At 35.3% G+C, this 22,592-nt stretch overlaps 1 protein-coding gene across 1 annotated transcript; it reads right to left on the bottom strand.

Moving 5' to 3' along the window:
- Positions 1–5,832: 5,832 nt before the first annotated feature.
- On the bottom strand, positions 5,833–7,497 carry LOC104099414 (transcription factor bHLH14-like). The gene has a single exon (XM_009606399.4). It carries the CDS (start codon positions 7,400–7,402, stop codon positions 5,933–5,935), a length of 1,470 nt encoding a protein of 489 aa, XP_009604694.1. The 5' UTR covers positions 7,403–7,497; the 3' UTR covers positions 5,833–5,932.
- Positions 7,498–22,592: the final 15,095 nt, after the last annotated feature.

The raw sequence follows: 22,592 nt of genomic DNA, 5'->3' as shown, positions 1-22,592 counted from the left end.
TAGAAACATAATCCAATTAAATATCACGGAATAACATAATATGTCTAAAATTCAGTACCAACTCGTGTCACGTACAAGGACACCAATAACATGTGAGACAGCAAATATAAGTGCATAGAGACCGAGATATAATATGCAGATGTAACTATCATGACTGTACAATATGACTACGGTTAAGGCAAATAGCTCAACATGGCAAAAATAGCTCAATAATGTCTCAAACAATTGAACAGGTAGCCTAGGCATGATTTCTAGCATGAATAATATCCCACGTAGTCACATAAATGGAGAAAAATATGATATCAAGAAGCATTATCATAAAACAAGGCATATAATAGCCTAAGAACTACCCAAATTATGAATACCTCGGTACACGCACCCGCGCCCGTCACCTAGCATGTACGTCACCTCAACACATAACAAATAACACAGTTTTTAGGGATAAATACCCTTAATTCCAAGTTTAAAAATTTTACTTACCTCAAGCAAGCCGAATCAAATACCGAGCAAGCCAACCGATACTCTAAAAATACCATCCAGCACAAATCAATCTCCAAATGGCTCGAAACTAGCCAAAATCAACTCAACAACATCAAATGATGCCAAAGGAAACAAACCCAATCGATAAAGGTCAAATCTTTAATCAAATGTCCAAAGTCAACAAAAAAGTCAAAATCGGGCCCGTACCTCAAAACCCGATAAAACTCACAAAATCCGATAACTCATTCAATTATGAGTGCAATCATACTAATTTTACTCAAATCCGACTCCGAATCGACATTCAAAACTCAAAAATTCACTTTAGGAAAGTTTATACAAAAATCCCAATTTCTCTTTTAAAATCACCAATAAATTACAAAAATTGAAGATGAAATCACAAAATATAATCAAAACCAAGTAGAAAATACTTATCCTAATCCATGCGGTGAAAATCGCCTCCAAAATCGCCCAAATTCAAGCTCCACAGCTTCAAATATGATAAAATGACCAAGACCTTCGAAATAGAGTATTTTATAAAGTGCTCTAGAAGTACCCTTTGCGATCGCGGTCACCAACCATACGATCGCGATTCCAAAATTTTCCAGCAGAGTTTTTACCCTATGAGATCGCGGCCATTTTTCCGCGATCGCGATGAACAAATTTCTATGAACCCTTACCAAACTCTTCTCAGACATACTATAGTTCATCAGCCATAACGTTTTGTACATAACTCCAAATGACAAACGGTTTGACTTTCTGAAAATTAGAAACAAAGATTTATAACTTTTATTTTTAGATCATCTCAAAATTCATTATAGATTGCAAGATATAAGTTTCCAAAGTCAGCTCAGTGACAACAAAATTTCTTCTTCGTGAACGCAGAGCTTACTCCATGAACGCGATTCACTGGTCCGATTTTTCCATTTTACTCTTCGCGATCGCGACTAATTGATAAGTAGAGATTTTGGCTACTTATTAGCACCTTTTAGCTTTTGTTTTAGTCTAACAATATTGAATTGTATTCCCGAAACTAATAAAATTATGCAAAATTGTAGTAACGCTCGAAGTTGGCTTCCTGAGATGGAATCCGACTAAAAAGGAGCAGTCCAAGCACAAGGCAATAAAGGGCACAAAAGCATATAATGTGCGGTCCGCAAAAGAAATTACGGACCGCGAAATTCTATATGCGGACGCAAACAAAGAAGAAAAAATTAGCAGGCATTTGTACAAATTGCGGACCGCACATGAACTTTGCGACCGCAAAGCTAGGCTAAGGGTCGAAGATCAGAGAGTATGCAAAAAGACCAAGTGTAGAGCCTCAGTGAATTGCGGACCGCACAAACTTTGTGCGGCCGCAAAAAGATTGTCTTGCGGCCGCAATCCTAATATTGCGGACCGCAGAAGAATGCCTTGCGACTGCAGTTCTAAATCTGCAGACCGCAGAAAAGTCGCATTGCGGCCGCAGTTCAGAAATATGTGGCCGCAGAACTCCATCGCCTGCCAGATAAAGAAATATGCGGACCGTACATGAAATTGTACGGCCACAAAATCTCCCGAGGGGTATTTTGTCTGATATTTTCAGTCTTGTATAAATAGACGAGTTTCACAAAATTAGGTTAAGTTTGAACCTCTGAAGTTACTGTAGCGTTTTTTCTTTACTATTTTAGAAAGTTTTAGTTTGTTTTGGTGTATTTACAATAGATTTAATCATTTTAGGCTTTCATTATGAGTTTAATTAGTCTCTCTTCTCTATTTTCTTCAAACCTAAGTATGAGTAGCTAGATTTCTACTAGGGTTGTGACCCAACCCTAGTGTGTAAACCTTATGGGTATCTAATTTAGTGCTTGTTTATGATTGAATGTTTATTATTTAGCTTAGTTCAGGCTTTAATTATGGAATTAATGATTGCAAACATTAGTTCATGCCTATTTGACCTAGTCTCTACTTGAGAAAGAGAGACTTAGTCTAGGATAACTTAGCTAACAAGGAATTGGGTCAATTGAGAGATTGATTAATCCAATAAAAGAGTTCAACCTAGAGATAGTAATAACCCTACTTGAGCTCTTATCAACTGTTTTGAGTTATACCCATTTGGTCTTGAGAAGGCTAAATTGTGCAAAACCACTCTCTGACCGAGAGGTATTGAGTGAGTAATTTAGAGTTGATAGCTATAATACACCCCAATCAACAAAATAAATATTAAAGTCTTTATCCCATCAGGCAAACACCTAGGTAATGGTTATAGCCCTAGGCTTTTTATCCATTTGAAAAAATCTTAAAAATAATTTTCTCCATTCTTCTTTCTTTATTTTGCAATCAATAGAGTAAAATTAGAAATAGAAAATAAATCTTTGCATGGAAGTGCAATCTAGATAATTCAATCACTTACAGTGAACTATATACATCTAACCCTCATCTTAGCTCCATGTGGATTCGACCTTCACTCTTAGTTGGGTTTCTATTATTGCAAACGACCGTTTCATATCTCTTTTGAGGTGTGTTTTGGACGTGACCACCAATTCTCCGCAATCGCGATGTACACTCGTGTAGCCAAAAATCAGCAGCTGAAAAAGGCCAAAAATGGTCCGAAATCAATCCGAAATACACCGGAGTCCCTCGGGACCCCGTCCGAACATACCAGTAAGTCCCATAATATAACACGGACTTACTCAAGGCCTCAAATCACGCATAACAATATCAAAATCATGAATACCTCAAACTCGTGCCGAACCATATCAAATCAATCGAAAATGACATCAAATTTTGTACACAAGTTTCAAATGACATAACGAAACTATTTCAATTTCTGGAACTACAATCCGAACCTGATATCATCAAAGTTAACTCCCGGTCAAACCTATGAACTTTCCAAACCTTCAAATTGTCAAATTTCGCCAAATAATGTTAAAACCTTCTAAAAACATCCAAATGCAAATCCGCGCATACACCCAAGTCCAAAATCACCATCCGGACCTAACAAAACTATCAAAGCTCCGATCCGTGATCATATACTCAAAAGTATAACTTAACCAACTCTTCCGACTTAAAGCTTCCTAGTTTAGAATCAGTCTTCCGATTCAATCTCGAATCACCTGAAAACCAAAACCGACGATTCACACGAGTCATAATACATCATATGAAGCTACTCAAGACTTCAAACAGCTGAACGGAATACAAATGCCCAAAATGACCGACTGAATCGTTATATTTCCGAAGAAGAACATTACCTAGTTTTTTTTCGGTGTTCAGTATCCGCTTTGAACTTATTAATCTGAAGTATCCTTTAAAGGTATATATTCTAGATTCGAATCTGAAACTTCTGATTAACCATAACCTTTAGTGGTCACTTATAACCAACTTTATTTTAGTGCAGGGATTAAAATTTAAAATTTTACGTAGGGTTTTCCGTTCTTTTGTCTTTTTCGACCTCTCTATCACCAACCTCTCCCTTTCCTTTAAGAATTTCTAAAAGAAGAAAATAAAACTTTTGCACATTTCTTTTTACGCTAGCTAAACAAAATGTCAGTAATAGTAATATACACAAGTCCTGTACTACGAAAATAATTAAGTGTGGATGTAGCCTTGCCAGCACGGATGGATGTAGCTTTGGGACGGCAAATTTATCTGAACCCTATAAAATTTAAAATGTTAAATACACTAAATTTAAATGTTGGATCCCTCTTTACTTGTTAGATGTGGTCCTTCAATTTTGTTTTAGCAAAATAAAGTACAGTACTAATGGGATAAGATGCTAGCATCTCTTAAGCATACAGCAGTAGAGGTTTGCTCTCACATCAGTAGAGGTTTGCTCTCCTCTATAGATTTGTTGTGTGTCTTTAATTATCCTATACAAACAAAAAAAAAGAAAAAAAAAGAGCTTAATGTAGTTTTTTGATCTGGCTCCAAGAATTCTTTTCCCCGATCGATTACCAATTTATACTTGATAGGGAAAAGGCTCAATATGCCTATGTATTATTTGAAATTGTTTAATTTTTCTCATTAAATTTTTGGTCTATTCATACCCTTATTATTAGCAAATCATCTCATTGTTGCCCATGCCAGGAATACCCTAATTGTTAGCAAATTATCTCATAGTTGACCTTGCCAGGAGGTTCAGTGTAGAATGAGTGGAGTCCCCGATCCAAATTTATCAAAAAATAATGTCCAAATCCACCCTTAAATTTTTACTGCGGTTTCGGATTACCTTTGATTGGAGTTCCATTAGGGGTTAATGGAGAAAGTGATACTTTATCTTTAATGCGGGTGGGAGATTAGATCAAAACTCTAACAAAGGGAAAATTAAGAAATCTTGAATAATAAATGAACAGGATTAAGCAATCTCCATTAAAATTGGGTAAATTTAACCTTTTTCTCTACCTAATATAACCACTTATTAGTTAAAGTAAAGTTAAATACGTAATTCCTATATCAGTAAATGAACTTAAACTCTTAAAAAAAACAAAGGAATTATCAACTAACGGAATATATTTAATTAATTATATTGTTTTGCAAGCGTCAGTGCGATTTTGACATAAGAGAAGAAGAAACAAATGATCCAATGAATAATACTATAAAATAGGTGTCGTACAAGTAGAAAAAAGAAGAGTTTCAATGACCTTGACATTAATGTATAATTTAAGCACATATTTTACATGTTTTAAGAATTGGAGGATCCAGAAAAACACGAATATTATATTGAAAGAAAGGTAAACAATATTGTCATTTAGTGGTGGGGTCAAGTGTACAGTATTCCCTGAGGGAACATATGTGGGTGTTTTAAGACAAACAATCAGGAACACACATGACACTATCTTTTAATTTTTTAATAGCCAACAGCTGGGAAAATAGTGACATCCCTATTTTAAACTATACATGTATCTTCTTTTTTTCTTTCAATAATGTTAGTGTTCGAAGTAATTTATGGAATTTTGCTATCTTATCAAATAATTATTCAAGAATGAGGAATAATCCTACAAGATTAGCACCACGCATGCAATGACGTAGCCACATAGTTTGAAGGGTGTTCAACTAAACACCCTTATTCAAAAAATTACATCGAATATATAAAAAATTATATTATATATGTAGGTCAAAAATTATTTTTTTATAAATATATATTTAATCTTAAACATCTTTAATAAAATTTCTACCTTTGACACTGTATGCATCGCCATTTTAGTATAAGAAATTCACTAAAACAAAGTGGCAGAAATAGACTAAAAAATGTCACTCCACGAAAGAGCATGCAACAACATGCATCTTCTTTATTTGACAAAATTTTAACTTTATAAGGATTTGGCTATCTTATTATAACAACGTTGTTAACCACTTAAAGAGTACGAAAAAGCTAGCTATATATTAAACAATGAACTGATTTATTAAAAAGACTGAAGAAATTCTTAATTTAGGATAATAATTAAACGACAAGGAAATTTATTAATCAACATTTCTACTACTGCTCTAAGCTACTAAGAAGAGCAGATTTTAAACCATTTTCAGTACCCAAACATTGAGGAACTTTAACAACAATATCCTGAAGCATTAAATCATTAACACTTGAAATACTAGCATGGTGTACATGTAATTCAAGATCTTGAAGTGCACGCATTAATCTTGCTGATGGGTAATTCACATTTTCGGATTGTACCCTTATCATTGCATCTGGACCTAAAATCTTGACTTCAACTTCTACTGTCAAATTATTTGGTCCAAATGAAGATGTTGAATTAGAATTTGGCCTAATTTGATCAACAGAAGTTGTAGTTGTAGTAGTAGTACTCTGATTGTCAAGAGTTGTACTGTCCATTGACTCCACTTTTAGCTTCTTTTTGCTCTCTGATTTGTTGTTAAGTTGCAACTCTAAATCATCCACTTTAGCTTTTAACTCATTGATGTATTCTACAGCATCAGATAACAAAGAGGCTTTGTCCATTTTTGTAACATGAGGTACAACAGAGCGTAAAGCGTAAAACCTGTGGTTTAATTTCTCCCTTCTCTGTCTCTCTGCTTCGACGTGGTTTGACGGAGTTTCACGAGTTGCCCCTGGTTTTCTTCCTCTCTTTTTTGGTGTTTTTTTCTCCACTATTGGTTTGTCAACAAGTACTTGACAATCAGAATCCGAGTGGTCAGAATCTTGAAATAAAGTTGTACCTGCTGCACTGAAGATTTCCCCGGTTTTAGGCTTTTTGCTAGTGTTGTTTTTGTTGTTGCCTAAAATTTGACCATCTTCTTGTAAGCAAGAGACAAGACCAATATCAGCAAAAGAAATGGTTTTTTCAAGACCATTTTCTTGATCTAAAGAGAAAAGGGATTTTACATGTTGAACTAAGCTCCAATTTTCTTTGATTAAATCACTTGATCCAAGTTCAAGAACTCCATTTGAAGTTGGAATACAAACCAAAGTTTCAATACCATGAACTTGAGCTTCTTTAGCCCTTTCACAACTACAAAATTGAAGTTGTTGTGCTCCTGTTAACCACACAATAGAACCAGTACTAAAAGCTTTACCAGGAATTCCATCACCAATAGAAAAAGATTGAGCTAAAGACATAACATAAAACCATTCAATATCAGTAACATCACCACCTTCTACTACACCATCTCCATTTTCACAAATCAAAGCTTGTATTCCTTTTATAACATTTTTTCTCTCTAAAGAACTAGCTTTGTTAACACCATTTACTTCTCCTTTTTTCACTTTAGTACCATGGAAATGGCCATCACCCCATGCTAAAAATAAACGACCATCATCTTCATTTGAAGTTTGCCAAAAAATAGCATAAGACCAAGAATCTGTTTGATTTTTGAGAATATATTGAAGCATTTGTTGTAGGGTTGATAAAGGTTGGTTTGTTTGAGAAAATAAGGAGGGTATGGAAAATGATGAGGAAGAGGAGGAAGAAGAGACCATTAGTTCATCCATTTTTTCTTGATAATTTTTTTTTTAAAGATATGATTGTGGTGAGGGAAATTATAAAGGTGAAGGGTTGAAGAAAGACGAAGATAAAAAGTGAATGAGTAAAGAGGCTAGACACTTAGATATGTAGTACCTGGTCTAGGCTACTAGTGAATAGTGTACTTAATTACTAAAGTAGTTAAGTTTATTAATCATTAAAGTTTAGGTTAGGTTAGAAATAAAGCTAGCTGCTTAATAATACTTCGTTTGCCCTTCTTTCATTAAAAAAACATATTGTTCATTGTAAAATTACCATTTTTCTTACTTCAATCATCTGGTGTCCAAAATTTATCAATCAATATTTTTTTCCTAAGCATTTGATACTCCCCGGTTACGGCCTTCCTCGAATATGAACGCGAGATATTTTGTGTACCGTACTGTTATTTTTATTTGATGTTTGAAATTCACTTACTCTATTTATATTACGAGAGTTTTAATTAGTGCTCTTTACTGAATAAGACGTTTATTCTAGTTGCTCGAGAAAAACTCTGATTAGTAATTTAGTATTAAATAAACATATTCATTCAACTATATGTTACATAGTTTGTAAAATTATCGGGACACACAAATGTGTACGCACACACAAACCACTTAGTAGTAGTATATTTGCAGTGAAAATCGAACCAAAAGCTTAACGATTCTCTCGCTTCAACTTAGCTACTTTTAACCCCCAAACCCCCCCAAACCCTCACCCTACCCCCACTACCGCCCCCACCTCCAAAAAAAACTGCATAATTTAATTTTTAAATAATTCTAATAATTAATTTATAATTGGATATCTTCTTCTTCATTATAGTAGAGTAGAAAAGTTTCAATCGCAATATATCTGGCCTATTTTTAGTACTATAGTATATATTCATACCCGCGCGTTGCGCGGAGAATATTAAATATAATTTTTTATAAAAAAATATTATTTAAAAAATACAACACACACAAAGAAGAATGTAAATAATACAGTATTATTTTATGAACATGTTAATACGCTGAATGTTCATACATTCAAGTGTATCAGAATACTACTATTATTTCTTGAATTACAATTTTATTATTTAAGTACTTGACCAAATTGGAAAAAATTAAGGATAAAGTTTGCATTTAAAATATTTAAAAAAATTTATCAGATTTTATTTTTTTCATGAAATAGTAGATAATGTTATTATATAAACCCATCAGTTGATAAATATTGGTACAAAAATATGAAAACATATAAGTAATAATATAATTAATAGGTTGAAAAGTTACCTGATTTGATAGATATATATCCTTGGAGAACATTTTGGCCGACAAAGAAACCTTGCTATAGAGCACAATTTCATTTGTATATTGTTCGTAAAAATTATCACTGTATGTGAGAATGCTAAAATCTGCTAGCATAGTTGGATCAAATAGAAATTTTGAGAATAATAGGTTTTTACTTAAGAAGATGTTGGTGAAAATGCCACTTTTCACAATCATATTAGAAAATTAACCACGCTAATTCTAAACTAACTAATTTTATTATATTATCTACTTATGTTATCCTAATATTGACAATTGTCTTGAGCAAGTGTCTTATTATTAGGTTGCCACTTTGCTTGACGTGGATACTTGAAAGAAGAAACCGCATAAACGATTAAATGTCATATGTAATATATAGATACCTCCTTTAATATAATATAGATTTCTTACTTCGTCCAAAATATTTATTCTTTTATTATTTGTATAAAATGTATCAATATTTTGATTGTTTTTTTTCACGTTATATGAAAGAAGCAATTACACTTTTTTTCTATTTTTTTTTTCAATATAAATATTTAATTTTCATATTTTTTACTTCGTCTAAAATATATGTTCCTTTATTATTTTGCATAAAATATATCAATATTTTTAGAATTATTTTTCTATATTATATGGAATAAGCAATTAAAATTTTCTTCTGTTTTATTTTTAATATAAAGTTATGACTTTTATATGTTTTACTATATTACTTGTAATTATTTTAAACTCAATTTAAACATGTCTTCTATGTTTAAATTCAAATTAAATAATATAACTAATTATTAACAACACATAATGTATAATTTATTTATTTTTTAAATTTAAATTAAAAAAACTAATTATTACCTAACCTAATTAATTTTGTCCTAAAATTGTCAAGTGACTTTTTATTATGTTGCCACTTGGCTTAATATGGTATCTTTGATTCTCATATTATATATAGATAGATTTGCAAAAAAAAATATTATTTAGAGCACTACTAGTTTTTATTAATGTCATATATGCAAAAACTAAAAGTATATTATTAAATCGGAGCAGATAGATCATCATTTTAGAGTGTAGCAAGACTAGCAGCATATAAAAAGTGAAAAAAAAGGTCAGCATGGAAAAAGTGATTAATTTAGTGCCGAACATTTTATCTACAGTTTCACATTCCTTTAATATTATTCTCTATCCCAATTTATGTCATACAATTCAAATTTTGAGAGTTAAATAATTTTTTACCGTACTTATTTTTTGTGTAATTTTTAAATAAGTAAGTGTTATTTAGAAAAACTTAAAAGATTATATACTTAAATTTACGATCAAAATTAATAAGTTTGACACCCAAAATTAAAATTGCATCACATAAAGTGGGATAGATGGAATAATAATAGATTGGTGCTCCACTCGAATGCTTATTTCTATTAAAATATTTATGACCTTTTTCTAAATTTTGGAACGTATTTGACATTATTTTATGGTAATATGACTTTCATAACTTCTAAGAATTTAAATTATATTATTCATACTTTTATTCAAATTTTTATAAAATATAATAAAATTTCTTCTTTCTAAATTTAAAAATAATTTATTTTAAATTTATCATTTGATTTTTAATACTCTATCTGTTTTAAAAATATTATCTTAATTTGATTTGCATAAACTTTAATAAATAAGAGAATTTTTTTTGAGATATGTGATCTTAAATAGTTATAGCATTTGTGTGGCTGTAAAATTTTTGAAACTTGTGGTTTGAAACCTACCATAACATTTATCTGACTATAAATTTTTATTATTAAATATAAAAATTTGTCAATCTTTTTGAAAGAGAAGTAAATAATACCAGTTTATACAACAACAACAAAAACAAAAACAACCTAGTAGGATCGCACAAGTGAGGTCTGGGAAGGGTAGAATGTACGCATACCTTACCCTTACCTCGGAGGGATAGAGAGGTTGTTTCCGGGAGACCCTTTACTCAAAGACAATAGATTCGCAATTTATAGTTACTACCTCCGTTCCAGTTTATGTGAATCTATTTCCTTTTTGGTCTGTTCCAAAAAGAATGACCCCTTTCTAAATTTGAAAACAATTTAGCTTAAACTTACAATTCTACCCTTAATGAGAAGCTTTTATAACCACACAATTACTCTGGGCCCCTTTTTGAATTGTTTACACCACAAATTCCAAAATTTTTCATTTTTTCTTAAACTCCATACCCAGTCAAACAGGTTCACATAAATTGGAACGGAGGGAGTACATTAATATTATAATAATATGTTTAAGATCATAATTTTATATATTTTAAGTTGCGAATCCCAATGAAAATTTTCTACTATTTTTCTAATCTTACATAGTACAATCAGTGGATATGTGGACACAAAAAATTCAAGTGGTTTCTGATGGAGGGTGTGGGGACCTGTGCGCCTTATCTTTTGCCTTCTAGGCAGGTCTGCTGTTCCGTACAATTATTTCTTACCCCACTCACCCCACCCATTCAATAATAAAAAGTTTTGTTATGAATTTGACTGGAAAATATTTTCAATTAAATTTCTCTTTCTATATATTTTTCGCCATTGTTTTGGTTGCTTTTATTAGCTATTGAGTAACTTTTGAGCCATGGTTGAAGCCAGCAATATACTGGGCCAGATACGACAACCAACTAGATTAGCCATTTTACCAGAAAATGTTCATTTTAAATAATATTACAAATCATACCTATTATTAAAAAAATGTAAAATAGTACTCAGTAAGTATGTACGTTACATACCTTTAGAATACACTATTTACATGTTGTATCCTTAATAGTATATAACATTGCCATTCTATTATTCTTATTGTTGTATACTTTTGCGGTATGTGAACTTACCAAGAACAAGAAAATACGCTGGCTAGACTTTTTTAAAACTATTTTTTATATTTTGACCCTTCTAAAAAATATTTTGATAAAATAGCTCTGTGCCAAAATTTTAAGTATGCTCTCGACAATTGTTAGAACTTTAAAGTATCAAAAATTCGGACGATCACCAATTTTTCAGCCACAATGCTCTAAATAAATTTGGTGACTTATGGCAAAAATTCGCTAGTCTGTCCAGCGTACTTTAAGTTCTGCCTAAGGTGCTTTAAAATTCTACCCAGCATATTTTAAAGTTTTAACGTTGGGCTTGTTTCCCAAAACTTCAATTACCAAGGTTAAAATATCAATAATGTCATAAAAATATCATATTTGTGCAAATCGCTTGAAAGTATATAGTATAACTATACAAATGACAATTGACTCAAGCCCAAAACTTGTTATTGTCCTAGTAGAATTTTAAGAAGTAGTTATCATTTCCATTTCATGAGCTTTGGTTGTTACCTTCTTCTTCAACTCTTTTAATGCAGCAATGAATTCTTGAAGTTCCTCCGGTCTCATTCCACCAGAACTCACCATTATCATTCACCAAGAGGCGAATCTGCGAACCCATTATTTTTTGTCCGGATTCTATTAAAATTTCTCTAAATATTTATAAATGTTTGACCCTGAACCAGTTATTAATATAGGAATCCATAAACTTTAATCGTGAATCCACCTATGTATTCACCACCTTCAATTTCATAATATAAGAATTGTTACCAACCTCTAAGTTGCTAAGAATCTATTGCTAAAAGATACTCCCTCCGTTCTAATTTATGTGAACATGTTTGATTGAACACGGAGTTTAAGAAAAAATGAAGACTTTTTGAATTAGAAAGAGAACATTCTTTTTGAAACGGACCAAAAAGGAAATAGGTTCACATATACTGGAACAGAGGGAGTAATATATTTTAAAAGATATTTTAGTTTTGGCATCAAGGTATGTTACACGTGGCTTTATAAACCTATTAAGTGGCTTCTTGCATGAAGCCTAGAGGCCAAGTGTTTCACCCCTTAAGCAAGTGGACAATTTCCTCCATGCAAACATTACACTTGGCATGACAAGAGCTTCCACAAACTCTTATAAATAACAATATTTTTGTAATGATCCGACCGATTATTTTACGTATTTTATCCCCATTTCCCCTATTTGATGCCTTACATATGTGTACTTGCGGTTACGTAATGTGCGGGGTTGATTGGTGTGATTTCGAGAAAATTTTAGATTGATTTGTGACACTTAGTCCCTTAGTTGAAGACATAAGTTGTAAGAGTTAACCGGTATTTGATTTTTATATAGACGACTTTGGAATGATATTTTTATGATTTTAATAATTTCGTATGGTAATTATGAACTTTGGCGTATGTCCGGATTTGAATTCGGAGGTTCCTAGGTTATTTTGGCTTGAATTGGCGAAAGTTGGAAAGTTCAAGGTTTGGAGGGTTGATAGGTTTGTTCGAGGGTTGACTTTATTGATATCAAGTTCGGATTATAATTTCGAGAGTTGGTATAATTCCGTTGTGTGATTTAATAGTTATATGCAAAATTTGAGGTCATTCTGAGTTGATTTGATATGGTTGGTCATGAGTTTTGAAAATTGAAAGTTCATTAATTCATTATGCTTGAATTGATGTGTGATTCGTAGTTTTGATGTTGTTTAGTGTGGTTTGAGGCCTTAAGTAGGTTCGTGTTATGTTTTGAAATCAGCTGGTTTGCTTGGACGGGGTCCCGAGAGTCTCGGGTGAGTTTCAGATCATTTGTGATTGTTTGGGGTGATCAGATCTGGTGCTTTCACACCTGCGATACTTGGTCCGCTGGTGCGAGTCCGCAGAAGCGAACAGTGGACCGCAGATGCAGCGTTTGGTCAAGCTCTGGGAGTTCCGCAGATGCGGCGGTGTATGCGGAGGAACGCGATCGCCGAAGCGATCATTGGTCAGCAGAAGTAGAATTTTGAGACTTGAGCAGAGTCCACATCTGCGATGATATTTTCGCATATACGGTGTCACAAATGCGACTGATAGACTGTAAAAGCGAAAAGGCTGGGCAGAAATAGCTTAAGTGATGGGTTTAGTTTCATTTATCATATTTTTAGTTAGAGAACTCGAATTTAGGCGATTTTGGAGGAGATTTTCACGATTTGAATTGGGATAAGTATTTTTTGACTCGGATTTGTTTATATTTCATGATTCAAACCTTGAATATAGCGATTGTTTGATGAATTGAATTGAAGAAATTGGGGGTTGTATTAAAAAAATTTCAAAAACATAAATTGATGATTTGAAGGCCGATTTGAGGTCGAAATTGAATGATATTGCTATGGTTGGACTCTTATCGGAATGTGTGTTCGGAATTTGTGAGTTTTGTCGGGTTTCAGAATGCGAGCCTGGGGTTGACCTTTTGATTTTTTTTAAAGATCGAAACTTTATCTTTCGGATTATTTCCTATGACTTTTATTTATGATATTAAGTTATTTTGGCTAGATTCTAGCCGTCCGAAGATTGATTCACGCGAGAACGGCTTTTTAGAGGATTGATTTAGCTTGATTGAGGTAAGTATCTTACCTAAATTTATGGGGGAAAGGGGATCACCCCTTAAGATTTGGCTTAATTGCTTATATGTGTTATGTGTAAACGAAGTGTAAATGAGATGACGAGTGTGTACACGGTCATATATGTGCTTTATGATCGAATTTGATCCGAGGTTTCTCTTATTGACTTGAGTAGTCTTTGATATTCATGTATTCACTTTGGATGATTACTTGAGTCCGTATTCCATGCTAGAGATCATGTTTTAGGATTGCATTTCCTAAAGTGGCCTACTTGGGCGTTTGTGAGATTGTTGCTAAACTGAGTTACCTGAATTCATGTTATTATGTTGAAAACCCATCCGCATTCTCTTTATTGGTTTGTACTTGTGCATTGCATTGGCAATTTATGAGTTATGTATTGATGATAATTGTTGGCATGTTGTGTTGTTATGATTATGACATGTGTGGACTTGTTGGGCAGATTGTCAGGTGTTTGCATGAGGTTTCTGCCGTGCAATTATTATTGTTGATATTGCACATGCGGTGAGACAAGGCAGGCTATGTGTATCCGGTTTGTGCATGTGGCAAGACAAGGTGGGATATTGTTAATATGTGTGTGGCGAGGTAAGGCATGCATTTATTTTATTATTGCGCATGCGGTGAAATAAGAGTGGCTATATAGGAAAAATAAGTGATTGTCCTGGGGGCGTGTTGTTGATGAAAAAAAAGTATTCTTATTTGTGTTTATGACTTCCTTGTGTGTCTCAAGCATACTACGTAATTTGTTGTGTTATTCCCAATGTGTTACTTTGTGTCTCTGATATTACTTGATGATTTGGCTGCCAAGATGAATTTACCTACGTGAAATTATTATTCCATATTCTGTTGAGTTACTGGTAACATAACAGATTTAAATAAAAGGGAGTTGTTATCATGTTTTGCTTTATTTGATTCTTGATGAAATGTTCTTGAATGTATTATTGGTAATTGGCAGAAGGTCTTTGCCATGCGGTTGTGGTAAGAGGTCTTTGCCGTGCGAGTGTGACTTATATTGTGGCAGGAGGTCTTTGCCATGCAGGGTATGGCTTATGTTGTGGCACGAGGTCTTTGCCGTGCGAGGATGATTGATAATGTGGGCACGAGTTGCCGTGTGTGTGTGTGTGACTCTATTTGATGACTTATTGTCAGAATGGGAACTTTATTTGTTCTAAATGGTTATCGCTTAATTTGATGAGATTACAATTATTGCTTTTTGTTATTATTCCTTTTTTGTCGATTTTTGATATTTTGCACAAGTTATTTTATTAGTGAGTGTCTTGACTTAAACCTTGTCACTACTCCATCGAGGTTAGTCTTGATACTTATTAGGTACCAATCGTAGTGTACTCATACTACACTTCTGTATATTTTTGTACAGATCTAGGTGTTGGAGATAGTAGATCCAGGCAGTGAGAGTTTCTCTTTGGTCGTGGGGATTCAAGGTAGAGCTGATTTGATAGTCGCAGTCCCTTAGAGTCTTTTCCTTACATTTGTACTGTCAAAATCTTTGTCCGAACAATATTATATTTGAGTTATTCATATGTATTCAGTTAGAGTTCGTTATTCTGTACTACCTAGTTGTGGGGACTTGTTATGATTATCGTCATGTTGGCTTATATCATCTTTATTTCAGCTTTTATATTGAACTCTGCTTCATAATATCATATTTTTATTGGCTTTTGTAAGTGATCGGCTTATCTAGTTTCAGAGACAAGGTGCCATCACTATCCTTAAGTTGGGATTTTGGTCGTGATAAGTTGGTATCACAACTCTAGGTTCATAGGTTCTACAAGTCAGGGGCAAGTTTAGTAGAATCTTGTGGATCGGTATGGAAAAATCTGTACTTATCTTTGAGAGGCTACGAAACTAATTGGAAACTTCACTTCTTTCATTCCTTATCGTGTGGATTTATCGATTTTGAAATTTGAGACTTTGTCCTTCTATTCTATCACAGATAGTGAAGACACGAGTTGTAGTTATTGATTATGATTCCCCTAAGGCTGGTGTTGCTAGGAGCCGAGGCTGAGGAGGAGCACGTTTTACAAATAGGGCACCTGCTAGAGCAGCAACGGAGGAGCCACCAGTAGCTTCGGTTGGGGAGCATGCACACGAGGCGCCTGTTGCTACCCCTGGACTTCAGGAGACTTTGGCACATTTTCTGAGCATCTTTGGTACATTGGCTCAGGCGGGGTTGATCCCATTTGCACTAGCTACTTCTCAGGCTAGGGGAGAAGCTCATACTCCCGTTGCCCATACTCCACAACAACGGGCTCATATTGATCAGGCTCCAGGTGCTATAAAGGTATAACCCATGATTGCGATTCAGCCTGGGGTCAAGCTAGTGGCGTCAGAGGGGGAGAGGAAGAGGTTAGAGAGGTTCAAGAAGTATTCTCTTCCTGCTTTTAGTGGCATGACTTCTGAGGATGCACAAGATTTTCTGGATCAGTAGCACCATATTCTGTGTACCATAGGCATTGTGGAGGTGAGCGGGATCGAATTTACTACCTTCCAACTGAAGGAATCGACATATAGATGGTAGCAAGCTTATGAGGAGAGCAAGCCACTGGCGCAATACCACTTACTTGGGCTCAGTTGACTGATCTGTTTTTGAGGGAGTTCGTTACACAAACCCTCAGGGATACATTGCGCACCGAGTTCGAGGTTACGCTAGTAGACTATGAACTGTGTCTGAGTATGCTATGAGGTTTGCTGTGTTATCTCGTCATGCACCTGCTTTGATTTCCACCGTTAGAAAGGGAGTTCGTAGATTTATTGAGGGACTCAGTTATGGTCTTAGATTTTGGATGGCATGGGAGTTTGAGATTGATACTCGATTTCAACAGGTTGTGGAGATCGCTAGGAGGTTGGAGCATACCCGCAGTCTAGAGAGGGAGGATAAGGAGGCTAAGAAGACTCGTGGATCTGAAGGATCTACTGATCCCTATTTTGGGGGAAGGTGAGGTCGGTATTCTGGTATCGAATTTATTGATAAGTATAGATCCCCGCATTTAAATACTCTTCCGAATTTATATTATTATTTTCATGGTAAGAAAGATTTTAAAAGCACGAAGAGCGATGCCGTGCCATTTATACTATTTATATTATTATTGTCATGATGAGGAAGATTGTCAAAGCACGAAGGGTGATGTCGTACCATTTTACAATATTGTTTATTGATTTATTAAGTGAGTAAGAGAATCAAAGCACGAAGGGTGATGCCGCACTATTTAAATTATTTATTCATCATACTATGGCAAGAAAGAGAATTAAAGCACGAAGGGTGATATCGTGCCATTCATATTATTTATTTATCATTTCATGGGAAGAATGAGAGTAAAAGCACGAAGGGTGGTGTCATGCCATTTTTATATTTCAGCTACCTATTTTGTTGTTGCTGCATTATTTGGACGCTACGTGACACTTCCCTGGCTGAAATATTTATAATATTTCCCTTCACATGTTCCTTCCCAAATTTGTAAATTTGTTAATTACTGTGTTCAATATTTACTTCGTATATGTATATACTTGCACAGGTTGTGTCATAGCCTCGTCACTACTTCGTCTAGGTTATGCTCGACACTTATGGAGTAAATGGGGTCAGTTGTACTCATACTACGCTCTGCACTTCTTGTGCAGATTTTGGAGTTGGTCCCAGCGGCATACCATAGACTTGCTCGGATTCAGCTACCCAGAGGAGACTTGAGGTATAACTGCACAGCGTCCGCAGTTCTGAAGTCCCCTTCTACTTTATATTAGCTGTGTATTATCTTTCAAACACCTTGAATTTTATTCAGACCTTTATTTGTATTATTCTAGTAGCTTGTGCACTTGTGACACCAGATGTATTTGGATGATTTGGTTGTTATGGTTTTCCGTACTTTATTTCAGTAATTGGCTTTCGTTTAATTTGAATTATTTAAAAATGGTTAAGATTATTCTAACGTTGGCTTGCCTAGCAAGTGAAATGTTAGGCGTCATCACAGTCCCAAAGGTGGGAATTTTAGGTCGTAATAAGTTGGTATCAGAGCACTAGGTTACTTAGGTCTCACGTGTCACGAGCAAGCTTAGTACAATCTGAAGGATCGGTACGGAGACGTATGTACTTATCTTCCAGAGGCTAGGAAGTTTAGGAATAATATCACTTCTTTCTTATTATGTCATGCAATTTTATTCTATCATCGATGATTGAACCATTCTATTCTTGTTCGATCGCAGATGGAGAGAACACGTACTACATCTGCCGCCGGACAGGAGCTAGAGCCCCTGGTGGCAGTTATGACTAGGGGTAGAGGACGACACCGAGGTCGCGCCAGAGGCCGAGGTAGAGGCAGAGGTAGAGCTCAGTCTGGAGCTCGAGCAACAACACCTGTTGTAGAGGTAGAGCTCAGTCTGGAGCTCGAGCAACAACACCTGTTGCACATCATGGTAGAGGTTTTGTTGGTCAGACAGTTCAGTCTGTGCTTCAGGCTTCACGTGGTGTTTCAGTTATCCATGGGTCCCAGAGCACTTGTTCTGGACAGCTCCCACAACGACATTAGCAAAGAGGTTAGTTTTAGTGTGGGGGATATCAGGCACATGGTGAGAGATTGTCCAGACTTCGGGAGGGTGTGCCTCAGCAGAGCACTCAGGCTATGGTTCCCGCTCCAGTTGCTACTACATCTACACAACCAGCTAGATATAAGGGATAGACGGGTAGAGGGCGTCCTAGAAGGGGAGGCCAGATCCGTTATTTTGCTTTTCCTGGTAGGACCGAGGCTGCTGCACCAGGCGATGTCATTACATGTATTATCCCGGTTTGCTATAGAGATACATAAGTTTCATTTAATTCTGGTCCTACTTATTTGTATGTGTAGTCCTATTCTTCTTCATGTTTGGATATGCCTCATGATTCATGAGTACCTCTGTTTATGTGTCTACACCCGTAGGGGGATCCTATTATGGTAGACCATGACTTATGGGTTGTTTATCTTACTTGTGATTCTATATTGAGGATGGGATCCGTGTGTTTTCTTGTAGATCAATATGTTTGGACCGGGCTACGTGTTGCGATGGACTTTTGTAAGGATGCGATTCTTCATGGTTATTTCGTGTGCTTTGCTTCTCCCTAGTGGGATGGACTTGTAGTGTGGTACTGATGAGGAGTTGTGACTGTTGGGATAGTTGGATAGTTCTCGTATGCGTTTCTCTTTCCATCTTTAGTTACATTCGAGTTGTTGCTTGTTGGGTGTAGGTTGCGATATATGTGCCTAGGTGGTGTTTGGCATAGCTTTCCGGTTATATAGATTATACTGGACAAGATGAGAATATTGGTCATGGAATTAGTGTGATCAGGCCTAGATGAGGTATGTCTGGATAAGAATATCGTTGATCATCTTAGAGCTTGGTGTTGGTTATAGCCGGGTGAGAGAACTCCACGACTTATTGGTTGACTGAGTGGTTTGAGTTTTCGCATATTTCTTACATCATTAGCAGTGTGGTGATGGTTTTGAGCAAGTTTGTAGTTGATATGAGGTTATTTACCGGTACCAAATTTGATTATGGGCAGCGATGGTGGTCACAGATGCTCTAGGCATATGAGCGATGAGTTATGTCGTGTGGTTATACCTTGAGGATGTAATTATGATTTGTTGCAGCTGGTTGAGGTTGATACAGTGTGTAAATGTGAGAATCGGGTCTTTGGGGGAGGTTTGGATGTGAATTTTGGTTCTAAGGTTTATAACTTGAGGTTAAAGGAATAATCTTCAGTCGAGATTGTGTTGTCGGGCTTATATGAGTTGGGGTGATGTGTGATTGTCACGACCCCATTCTCCCTACGTAGGATGATGTGATGGTACTTAGTCTCTACGACTAGGTAAGACTAACATTAGATAATAGCTTGACAGAGATAATTAACATAAATACTAAAACAAGTCTAATAACTCATAAAATCTTCCGAAATAGAATCTCAACAAATACTTTCCCCAAAACCGGTGAAACTAAGTCATAAGCTCTACAAATAAGCTAAAATGTCTACTACAACACTGTCTGAATAAAAAATATAACAGTAGTAAAAGTAAAGGAAGCGACTCCGAGGCCTGCGAATGTCGAGCATGCATACCTTGAACTCTCCATAAGCAGCTAACAGTAGATCACTAACGTCCGGCACAAGCAGACTTACCTGGATCTGCACAGAAAGATGTGCAGAAGCGTAGTATGAGTACACCACAACGGTACCCAGTAAGTATCAAGCCTAACCTTGGTAGAGTAGTGATGAGGCCAGGTCAAGACACCTATTAGGATATAACAAACATAATGAAAAACACATAATAAGGATAATAAATGGAAGGCGAAGAAATAACTGATACAAAACAAGTTAATAGCATGAACTAATGCCGGAATTGTAAGCATGGAAATAACATAAAAAAACTGATTAAAGAGAACCATAATGATCATATACAGACAATGACTGATAGAACAAGGAAGAACAAAACAACAAAAAGTGTTCCCACCAAAACTCTTTGCAACATGAGATAAACAACAAGAGTCACAACGACGTACCGCCTCGTATTCACAATTCACAATCTCAATCATAATTACAATCTTTCCTTATACCTCTGCGTGAGCCTTACATTTAAATAGCTTTTGAAAATAGTTTTTCCGAAATAGCTACATGCACTTTATCTCATCTTATGATGCCGTGTGGCTTTACGTAATTCCCTTACAAGCAACACACACATAAGTCCCACCTTATGCCGCCGCATGCAAATTAACCCCTAGCTTTATACCGCCGCATGCATGTCAATATCATATCATAATAACAACTCGTACCACAAGCGCCCATATGTGACAACTTACCAATAATCAACAATATCAATATTTTCACAACAATAGCCCATGGCTTTACCACAACGTGAATAAGAATATCAACAATAACAATGAATGTAAAATGCTCAACAAGAAAGACGTCTCAACAATAAACAATTTTGCCTTAGTGGAATAACGACTTTCACAACTTCAACACCAATAACTCAACTATGAGAAAGATAACATGACGTCAAATAAGAATAATAGCAATGAAAGAGATAACTTGTAACAATGACTTCAAACAATGATAATCAACCATGAAAGAGATAACTTGTACAATGACTTCAAATAATGATAATAAACAAAGAAAGAGATAGCATGTAACAATAAAAGGCAACAAGTTCAACTAAGGCCTAAGAGCAAAATAGCAAGTAAGATGCGAACAAGTGATTAACAAGTCATTTAAGGCATGTAATGATAGACTAACACAATTAAGATTAGATTGACTATGAGAATCTAGAACATGATATGACATTTCAATTAAAGCGTGAAAAGAGTCTAAGTAGCCTAAATCGGTCAAATGCCGTATACAACCCGTGTACCCACTCGTAACCTTGCGTACACGATTTTCACGTATCACAAAAGACACAATCAATCCCAAATCCTAAGGGGTGGTTCCCCCACACAAAGTTAGATAAGATACTTACCTCAACTAGGTCAATTCAACTCTCGAAAATAGTCTTTTTTCTAAAATTCGCCTCCACATGGCTCATATCTAACCAAAATCAACTTAATATCATCAAATAATGCAAGAAAAATCAATTACAATAGAAAAAACTACGATCTTTGTACTTTTCCTAAAAAGTCAACAAAAGTCAACTCAGGGCTCACCCAATCAAAACTTGGGCCCAACGTTAGATTTCTGCTACCCACGACCTCACGATTTCATATATGTGATTGTTTCAAAATCCGAGTCCAATTCGACTCTCAAAACTCAAATTCTTATTTTGCACAAACTTGACAAAGTTTCACAAATTTTCACTTTGATTCACATGATTTTGATGTTAAAATCTAAGATATATATGATTAGAAATGATTAGAATCACTTAACTAAAGTTTGTAGATGAAAATCCCCTCTCCAAATCGCCTCCTACCGAGTCTAGCGTTTTAAAATGGGAGAATATGAGATGAAATCATGACTTCCAGCCCTTATGTTCAGCTGCAGTTATCGCAATTGCAATATGGGTTCGCAATTCTGAACTCTCGTAATTGCAAATATAATCTCGAAATTGAGGCAGTGACAGAGTTGGGGGACTTCTCGCAAATGCGAAGATGGGTTTGCAAATTGCGAACCCTGTCCCCTTCGTAAAAGCAACAATTTTGTCGCAAATGCGAACCTAGACCAACACCAAGCATCATCGCAAATGCGACCAAGGAATCACAATTGAGATACCTATGGTTCCCTGCTAAGGTCGCAGATGCGACTCTGGTGTTCGCAAATGCGACACTAGAGGCACCAAACACAAGATTCTACAATTTCAGTCCAAAATACTCCGGAACATGTCTGAAGCTCATCCGAGTCCTCGGGGCTCCAAACCACATATCCACACAAGTCTAAAAATATCATACAAACTCACTCACACAATCTAAAAACAAAAATAACATCTAAAAC

Source organism: Nicotiana tomentosiformis, chromosome 8, assembly GCF_000390325.3.
Source record: "Nicotiana tomentosiformis chromosome 8, ASM39032v3, whole genome shotgun sequence".
Classification (NCBI taxonomy): domain Eukaryota; kingdom Viridiplantae; phylum Streptophyta; class Magnoliopsida; order Solanales; family Solanaceae; genus Nicotiana; species Nicotiana tomentosiformis.
Note: the sequence above shows the minus strand (reverse complement) of the source record. Positions and strands in the feature narration are given on the sequence as shown.